This window comes from Zootoca vivipara, chromosome 6 (assembly GCF_963506605.1).
Source record: "Zootoca vivipara chromosome 6, rZooViv1.1, whole genome shotgun sequence".
Classification (NCBI taxonomy): Eukaryota; Metazoa; Chordata; class Lepidosauria; order Squamata; family Lacertidae; genus Zootoca; species Zootoca vivipara.
In genome coordinates, this window is record NC_083281.1 from 17,156,276 (window position 1) to 17,166,279 (window position 10,004).

At 50.3% G+C, this 10,004-nt stretch overlaps 1 protein-coding gene across 1 annotated transcript; it reads right to left on the reverse strand.

Annotated features, from left to right (window-relative positions):
* Nucleotides 1-378: 378 nt before the first annotated feature.
* Nucleotides 379-6,501, reverse strand: HIPK4 (homeodomain interacting protein kinase 4). The gene is made up of 2 exons (XM_035119497.2): nt 4,801-6,501; nt 379-561 (listed from the first exon to the last, which is right to left on the reverse strand). Exons 1-2 carry the CDS (start codon nt 6,445-6,447, stop codon nt 379-381), a joined length of 1,830 nt encoding a protein of 609 aa, XP_034975388.1. The 5' UTR covers nt 6,448-6,501.
* Nucleotides 6,502-10,004: the final 3,503 nt, after the last annotated feature.

Sequence of the window (10,004 nt, forward strand, 5' to 3'; positions counted from 1 at the left end):
TAAAGAGTTTATTATTGCTGTGGTCAAGTGTGTTTGTGTGCATCTGGCGCTGCTGGGAGGACAGAGGCGGGGGGCCCAGGCTGCAGTTTGCCAAGACAGACTGGCAGGCCTTTTTGCTCAGGGAATAGAGGGGATTCCCCCCCCCCGCCCCGCCCCGCCCCATCCAGCCTGGTGCACCTTTTCGCACTGCCATCAGGGCTCCGCATAGTTCGGTAAGAGTAAGGTGGCTTTTATTAAAGCAAGTAGCTTTGGGCAGCGAGGAACAGTCTATATATTTAGTGGCTACAAAGGAATCTGTTTCGAGGGCCCCCGGCTGGGGCCATCTCTCTGCTGCGCCTGCCCTCGTCCGGGGTGGGGGGGTGGGGAGGGCCCGCGGGGTCAGTGGTGGCTGGCGATGTGTTGCAGGTACGGCTGCAGCTGGTGGCGGTTCCGGGAAGCGTGCAGCACTGCCTTGAGGGGGCCCCTCTCCATGCCATGCTCTGCCAGCCAGTTCTCCTTCGGCAGCCAGCTGGTGGGCCCAGGCAGCTGGGCGGCTGGCTCGTACACCTCTGGCTGCGCTCTCTGCCAAAGAGAAAGATGGCACCGCGTTACCGGACCCACGTCCAACACCAGCCCCTGGTTCCCTGCAAGCTAGGTGGCTATGGGGGGTCCCCTTCCAGCTCTGCTGTTCTGTGGTTCTGTGTTTTGTGCTGCATTCATGGGAGCAGCCCCAGGATATGTTTCAGGGCACTTGTGAAGCAGTAGCTCTAGGTGATTGGAGATAATTGCTATATAGAATTGTAGAGTTGGAAGGGGTCCCCAAGGGGGTCATCTAGTCCAACCCGCTGCAATGCTGGAATCACAGCTACAGAATCCCTGACCGGTGGCTATCCAACCTCTGTCCAGGAGTTCTATCTAGCACAGGCTTCCCCAAACTTCAGCCCTCCAGATGTTTTGGACTACAATTCCCATCTTCCCCGACCACTGGTCCTGTTAGCTAGGGATCATGGGAGTTGTAGGCCAAAACATCTGGAGGGCCGAAGTTTGGGGATGCCTGATCTAGCATTATGAATTTTCCCCACAGCATGAATAGTTTTAGAAGCTTCTTTCACTTATGTTTTCTCTAAATTTAAGTCCCAAGCACTGCAACCTTTCTATAATAATAATATTCTCTCCCTCCTCCCTAACCTTTTCTCGTATTATCCCCTATTACAGATTCCCCCACCTTATCATGCCTGTTGGTTTATCTGTCCCTTTTTTGGAGGTGGGGAGTAAGGCAGTTGGCCCTTTTCCCCAGCTCTGCTATATCCACTGGGAAGTTGGAACTACAACCCGTTTCCTGATGTGCCTAAGCCCATGCACAGCTCACAGAAGCAAGATACTGTTTCACTCTGCATCTCTTCCCAGAGGTTGGGCTTTGCCTCTTTCGCTGCTGCAGCACAAAGCTGGCACAAAATTCTCTCCCCACAAGACCCAGGAGTAGCCAGTGGTTCACTGGAGTAGGCGGAATGGTTTCACCCCACACCTGGCGCTGTGACCTGAATCTCACCTGGATTTTGTGATAATAAGACAGCTGTGTCCTTTTCACCATCGCCGAGGGATGGAGAAATTCTGCTTTCCCCTGCTGAATATTTTGATGTCAGGCTTCACTCCCCACTGCACCCCCATTTATTTTCATCTTCACATAATTTTCTCTGCCATTTACCCACAAGCCTCATTCACTCATTTACTAGCCCATCTTTCCTCCAGGGAGCTCAATGTGATGTTCATTGTTCTCCCCTCCATTTAATCTCCACAACAACTCTGCAAGGCTGAGAGAGACAGTGGCTGGCCCCAGATCACACCCAGTGAGCATCATGGCCGAGTTGTGGGGGTGGAATTTGAGCCCTGGTTTCTCCCAGGTCCTAGCCCAACACTCCTAACCACAACGCCACCCCTGGCTGTTGGCACCTAACCCTCATTTCCAGGCTTCTGAGCAGCTGCTGTCAAGGTAGCACTGGCCTCCAAGCCAAAACCGCAACAAGGCGAGTGAAGCTATGGTCCTGGCAGGTTGGCAAGGAGCATGTCTGTGCTGCAATCACCATGCGCCAAGCAGAAAGTGGAGACAGGCTGGGAATCCCCCTTGCCCTGTTGTGTTTGCAGTGGGAGAGGGAGGTCGGAGTCCTGCAAGCGGCTGGCAAGTTGTTTCTGTGGGGAGCAACTATTGACAACCAAGCTCTGAAAAGTGCAGATCCCCCCCTTTACCTTGCTCTTCCCATGCCATGAAAGGAGACCTTGAGGGAGGGGGACCCCTGCACCTTCAAACCACCCTGACTTTGTGCTCTTCCTTCACCCTGGCATTTTAATGTTAGGCTCCTCCTGGCTCAAGCTTGTCTGGAAGGCAGGAAAGATCTAGACCAACAGTTCCCAGAGGGAGGGAGTGGTCCCACCCTCTGGGGAGACAGTGGAATTACTTAGTGGGGGTGCTAAGAGGCAAATGGGTGGCAGGGAGGTGCTGGAGGTGGTGATTTACGGCTCCTGCTAAGGGTCTTTAAACCAGACACTGATATCATCCATCCATCGTGTTAGGATTTGACTGAATTTGCTGAATGTGGTACACAAGACTCTTGCCAAAGGACTGTCAGATTTTGAAAATCAGGCATCTCTGGACCAAGTTAATCAGTTTTGCTGAATTAATTCAGCTAAATAGTTGTAAGTGGCTTTTGAATAAATTGTGAATGTTTATAATTTTTATGGCGATGCTGCCTTCCTTGGTGGGTCATGCCAAGCGCTGGTCTGAATAATGCTTCTAATAGGGTGGGGTAGGGGGCACTGGAGAGAAATATGCCCCGCGGAGAACCTTAAGGTCCACAAACAACAATACTCTGGAGATCCCAAGCCATAAGGTGGCTAGATTGGCCTCCACTAGGGCCAGGGCCTTTTCAGTATTGGCCCCAACTTGGTGGAACGCTCTTTCACAGGAGACCAGGGCCCTGCGGGATTTGTCATCTTTCCGCAGGGCCTGCAAGACAGAGCTGTTCCGCCTGGCCTTTGGGTTGAACTTAGTCTGACCCCTGTGTTTTCCTCCCTCGTGGCTTGGATTTATGGACTACTTAAAATCAGGCTGCATTTTAATACTGTATTTTAATCTGTATTTTAATTAATTGCTTTTTATGTTTTATTGTAATTTTATTGGTGTGAGCCGCCCTGAGCCCGGTTTTGACTGGGGAGGGCGGGGTATAAATAAAAATTTATTATTATTATTATTATTATTATTATTAAGTTCGTGGAACCAAGGGGGCATGTGTGGAAAGCAGCAAAGCAATACAGAGGGCAAAAGGAGTCACTGTTGGTCTGAGAGCAGGTGGGCAGCCTCATTTTTCTATCTGGGTGGAGGGGGAGGGAGCCTAGCCCTGGTAACTAAAGTATTGCCAGAGTTTCCAAGAGTTCTCGTTAGAACAGAAGGACACCAAGAACTCTGGCCAGAAATTTCAGTGTTAGGAATAAATCCTACTCGTGAGTTACAGTCAAATAAAGTATGTATTCTGGTAAGACTAACAGTCTTGAAGAGAACAAATGAATACAAACAAGGAATGAGCTTCAAGTTCACTAGATTGTATGTAGTTTGAAATAAATGTTACAACTTAGAAAATAATAGTACATTACAGTGTAACGACACAAAAGATATCAACTAATAATATCCGTAAATATCAGTCCGATTCCAAAAGTGTTCAAAAGGGTCGTTTTATATAGAGCCGGAATGCCAAGTCGATTCAGTAGAAGAACCCAGGACAGACAGGGCCCTGTTTTGATGTGAACGTCTTCATCAGCTGGTAATATCAAAAATATCAAATAATAACAAATAATACATAGATTACATCAAAATTCTCAATCGGCATGGCTTAAGTTTTATAGTATGACATAGCATTATATAGCATTTGGTCCCTTACATAATTTATGAGGTATCTACTGATATTTACGGACATTATTAGTTGATGCCTTTTGTGTCGTTACACCGTAATGTACTATCATTTTCTAAGTTGTAACATTTATTTCAAACTACATACACTCTAGTGAACTTGAAGCTCATTCCTTGTTTGTATTCATTTGTTCTCTTCAAGACTGTTAGTCTTACCAGAATACATACCTTTTTTGACTGTAACTCACGAGTAGGATTTATTCCTAACATTGAAATTTCTGGCCAGAGTTCTTGGTGTCCTTCTTTTCAGAGTTTCCAAGAGACCTTCCAGCACCTTATGGATCCCTGAAGACCCTTCCTTCCTACTTCACCCACAGGTGCACCCTCTCCTGGCTTAGCCCACTGCGGAAGTTGCCCCGGAGGCTTGGTGGTCGCCCAGTTCCAACACTTGGGGACACGCCTTGGACTCTTTCTTTGGTACACAGGGGAGTCAGGCCATTTTGGCCCATCTTAAGCAGTATTGTCCATACGGACTGGCAGCCATAGCCCCCTGGGGTTGGTTCTCAACAGTGGAATGGACTCCCATGAGAGGTGGTGGACTCTCCTTCCTTGGAGGCTTTTAACCAGAGGTTGGGTGGCCATTTGTCATGGATGAGATGCTTGCATTGCAGCAGGTTGGACTAGATGACCCTCGGGGTCCCTTCCAACTCTACAATTCTGTGATTCTCCCAGCCCTACCCAGAGATGCTTTCGGTGATTGAACCTGCAACGCAGATGCCCTGCCCTGAACCATGACTCTTCCCCAAGACCCATCTTCAGCCGAGACCCATCCCTTGCCTCAACTGTTGGGCTCACGGCTCCTCTGAGATCCCCACATCAGTCCCCCCACCCTGCTGTGGCCCCTTCTCCCCAGCCCTCGTTACCTGAGTGGTGGGCGAAAGCACCAAGCCCTTGGGGTAGCCGGGGTCTTCCCTGGCGTTGGACTCTGGCAGGGAGGCTGTGCTGGTGTTGCTTTCCTTCTCCCACGTGGGGGGCTCCTCGGGGGAGTATTGCCCCAGCAGGATCAGGTTCTCAAAGGTGGGGTCTGGCTTGGCATGGTGGGATACCTTGCGGTGCCGGGGGCTGCCGCGGCGGTTCCGGTAGTAGGCCGGGATGGGCTCTTGCTGCGGTTGCTCCTGGCGCAAGCGTAGGCTCTGCAGGACAGGCTTGCGCCGGCCGGATGCCGCCTCCGGGGGCCCAGGGTGGGTCGGCTCATACAGCCCCCCACTGGGCCCTTCTCCCCACACCTTCAGGGGTGCCTCCTGGCCGGCCTCGGCGATGCTGAGGTCATCCATCTGGCTGGTGGTCCTCTGGATGCCATGGGCGCTGTTCTCCTCCTGGAAACTGTCGCGCGCTGAGTAGAAACGCTCTTCTTCCATGGCACCGTAGAGCTGCGCCTCCTCCTCGGTCTTGCCGTGGCTGGGCAGCGACTCGTGGAGGCTGCGCAGGCAGAACTGGTAGTACTGGGTAAGGTCATAGTTCTGCTTCAGCGGCTGGGTGGAGACATACGGGTGCTTCAGGGCAGCGCTGGGCGTGATGCGCTCGTGTGAATCCCAGGTCAGCATGCGCTTGATGAGCTCCACCATGCTGCGCAGGTCGAAGTACTCGGCCAGGGCCTCCGTGTCCGGGTAGATCATCCTGTGGACGTTGACCGTCTCCATCTGGTCCAGGGACTTGAGCACGTACTTCCTCCTCTCCACTGACTTCACCTTGGTGTCGGCCAGGTACTCTGCCGGGGTCTTCAGCTGCCAGGAGTTGACCACCTCGGGGTGCTGGCTCCTCTTGAAGAAAAGGTGAGCCTTTCTGGCTGCGTTGAGCAGGGCAGGCCTAGGCATCCCCTGTGTCTCGCAGATGTACCGGATCTGGTCATACTCGTTGTTGCCAGGGTAGAGGGGCCAGCCCAGGTGCAGCTCGGCCATCACACAGCCCAAGGACCAGACATCCACCTTCTCGCAGAAGGGCAGGCCCAGCAGGATCTCGGGCGCCCGGTAGAAGCGGGACTGGATGTAGGGCTCCTTGACGTAGCGCACCTCGTTGAAGATGCTGGCTGAGCCAAAGTCGATCACCTTGACTCGGAAAGGGTACCTAACTTGGTCCACCAGCATGATGTTTTCGGGCTTCAGGTCTGCGTGGATGATGGAGAGCTCCTTCAGCTTAGCCAGGGCCCTCAACACCTGTATGGTCACTGTCCGGATGTGCCGGACGGGCAGCGGGGAAAAGTTGTGCTCCTTCTGGAAGTCAAAGAGGTTTTGCTCCAGCAGCTCGAAGACCAGGTAGAACTTGAGCTCGTCGTGGAAGAACTCGTGGAACTGGACGATGTGGGACTCCTCTGAGTCCACCTCGGACATGGTCTGCAGAAGCTTCAGCTCATTCTTGATGATCCTGCTCCGGTAGGAGTCGTTCTTTAGGATCTTGATGGCCACCATCTCGCCTGTGCTGCGCTTCCAGCTCTTCACCACTTCCCCGAAGGTGCCCTTCCCCAGGATCTCAAACACGTCGTAGAAGTCCGATTCCGACTCGATTGTGACCATCGTTCTGGGCTCGCCCAAGCTCAGAAACACGGGTGCAACGTGGCTTCTTGCAAAGAGAGGTTCAGCCGCGCCCTGGAGCCAAGAGAACCCCGGCCTGACTCCGGAACGAGAGATGATGCAACAGTCACTTGGTTCCAAAGTTGCCAAGTCGAGAAGGTTCTGTTATGGAGGTGGGAGGAGGGAACCGACTCCACCGAGGGGGTCCCCAACAGCACTTTTTTATGTGCTAACAAATGCTTTCCTGCCAATGTGAAACCGGGACGTGGGGGGGCACTAGCAAAGGACCCCTGAGATATGACCATTCTGTACTGCAGCGCCAGGATCGGGGTCCCACACGTTGAGTCTTAAGAGGCAGCCCTCACTTGAGGAGGCTCCAGTGCCCATGGATGGGAATGAAGACGACCTCTCGCCAAAAGTTTGGTTCTTCATGTGAACGTCTGTAAGGAGGTGGGAGTTCTTCCTTTATCTCCACACGCACACACCACCTTCAGAGCATGTGTTGTGTGACTGAAAAGCAAAAGATCTCTAGCCCCAACTTAGCCATCCCTGCAGTTTATATGTGGGGTCTTTCCAAACTGGCACCTGACATTAAATGGGAACGGCCATAGGTAGAGCATCTTACTTGGCATGCCGTTGTCTCAGGTTCAATCCCCAATGGTGTCACCAGGTGGGGCTAGGAGAGGTTCCTACCCTGGAGAACTATGGCTGCCAGTCCGTTTAGACAATACTGAGCTAGGTGGATGAATGATCTCAGTATGAGGCAGCTTCCTATGGATCAATGTGTATCTTAAAATAGGCTGTGGAGCCGACAGCTCCTCCAAACTTGTGCTGTGCCTTGTTTCTTCCTTGCCCCCCACCCCTTTCCTAGGGAAAAAAACTGCTCTTTAGCGATAATTTGGCAGAAATGGCTATCCGGGGGAAATCCAAATTGTCGTTTGCACTGACAGAGAGTGGTTTCCCCCAGGGGAAAGCAGTGGCCAAGAGGAAGTGTGGCTAAGCCCCAAGTTAACTTCCGCCCCCCACTTTTGTTGTAGGGGAGAAGAGTGAGCATCGCAGGCCAAAGCCTCCCCCCCTTCTATCCCTGAGTATCCCAGCTCCTTTCCCCGGGTGCAAGGGAGCCTAGGTAGGCCTCTGCTGAAGAGGGAGACTCTGCCCGTGGCTTCTTCCTTGAGTCTGATATTAGACAAAATTTGGGGGTTGGGTTGTACAGCCCAACTCCCCATTAAGGGACCCAGTATCCCCCTAGGTTCATTATCTGCCAGAGAAGAATGAGTGGAGGCAGGAACTAATTGGAACAAATTTGGGGGGTTGGTGAGAAGTTTGTCTATTAGTGGATTTGAGGGATTAGTAAGTGAAAAGAACTCCACCTAATGGGAAAGGTTTTGTCAAGAATTTCCTTCTACCTGCTTTAAAGGGGGGGGTTAGAGTTGAACTGGGGGCTAAAGATGGCCTTGGTCTTGCTCTCATGTACCATTTCAGACATGTGGTTTATGCACATGTACCCTGTTTCTCATATTTTAAGACATACCCATAAAATAAGCCATAGCAGGATTTTTAAGCATTCAAGGAATATAAGCCATACCCCAAAAAATAAGACATAGTGATAGGTGCAGCAGCAATGCCAGCCGTGGCAGGAGGAGGAGGAAAAAAATAAGACATCCCTTGAAAATAAGCCATAGTGTGTGTTTTTAAGGAAAAAATAAATATAAGACGTGTCTTATAATATGAGAAACACAGTATGTTTACCTTGTGCACTTAGGAACATGCGTCTTATTTATGACACCTTAAAATTCCAGAAAGAGGTGAGCTCTTCGTGGCCGAAGCCTTTCTCCCTGCAGCGGAACTAAACCCTGCTCTGTGCTTTCATAGTCTCATAGAATTGCAGAGTTGGAAGGCACTTCAAGGATCATCTAGTCCAACCCCCTGCAATGCAAGAATTGCACCCCTGACAGATGGCCATCCAACCTCTACTTAAAAACCTCCAAGGAAGCACATCTGGAAAAGGACTGTAGAAGATTATTCCAATATATGATTACAGCAGCGAGGTTGTTATATGCACAAACATGGCAAGATGGAGCTCTACCTACTGTAGAGAAATGGTTGAGAAAATTATTGGACTTAGGTGAGATGGCAAAGCTAATGTGTTTAATTAGAGAAAAATCATTATTGACATTTACTAAGGTTTCGAATCTCCTTATGGACTTTTTGCATGAAAGAGAAAATGAACTTGTGACACCTGGATTTGAAGATTGAAAAAAATCACTGGCTTTTAGATAATAAAATAGTTGGACATTAATGAGTGGATACTGTATTTAGCTGCAGGACAGAGAACCAGAAGTCTTTTAATCCCCCCTCCAATTTTATTTCTTTTTTCTCTCTCTTCTGTTTCTTTCCCCCTTTCTTTTCTTTCTTATTTTTGCTACTGTTCCTTTTTTTAAAAAAGATTACTGTAGATCGTAAAAGCACTTTTATTCTGCTGTATCATTAAAAGATACTTCGTATTTGGTGTGAACTTTTGTATATCTTTGGACAATATTTCTTAAAATACAAACAAGCAAGCAGACCTCTGAGGAAGGAGAGGCCACCATTTTCTGAGGGAGCCTGCCCTCGGCTTTCACCCAACCCCTTCCCGGAAATGATGGGGGCTCAGAGTGAGGTGGCTGCCCCTCCAGTGGATCAGGCTGGGAGGCCCCCCAGCTCAGCCAACCCCAGCCAGCCTTTGCCCATAGCTGTGAGGGGTTTTTGGTCAGGCCAGCTCACCCCAAAAGTACAGTGGTACCTCGATTTAAGTACACAATTGGTTCTGGAAGTCTGTACTTAACTTGAAGCGTACTTAACCTGAAGCGAACTTTCCCATTGAAAGTAATGGAAAGTGGATTAATCTGTTCCAGATGGGTCTGCGGAGTACTCAACCTGAAGCGTACTTAACCCGAAGTATGAGTGTAACTGGTTCCGGAAGTCTGTACTTAACCTGAAGCATACTTAACCTGAAGCGTACTTAACCAGAAGTGAACTTTCCCATTGAAAGTAATGGAAAGTGGATTAATCCATTCCAGACAGGTCCACGGAGTACTTAAACTGAAAGTACTCAAACCGAAGCGTACTTAAACCGAGGTATGACTGTACATAGGGCATCCACTTTCAATTCATAGTGTCTTTTATTAGATGGGGATGACTCCCCTTCTGGAGACAGCCAGGGTCTTCGTGTGTCTGAGAGAAACAGTTGCCAGTTTCCCTGAGTTTCCCTCTTGGCTGCTTCGCCTCCCAGCTTCTCGTTCACCCCCCCCCCCATTGTCTGGGGCTGGGAAGAGTTTGAGGGCAGCTGGATTACACACACACACACACACACACCATGGCCAGGCAGGCCCAGGAGGAGCCCACGGAGGCGGCCAGGCCAGGAGATGGCGTTTCCTGCCCTTTTCCGTAGGTCCGGCCCTGCTTCTGCTTCATTGATTACACGAAAGCATTTGACTGTGTCAAATGGGGGGTTCTTAAAGAAATGGGAGTGCCTGACCACCTTATCTGTCTCTTGAGAAATCTCTATGTGGGACAACTGT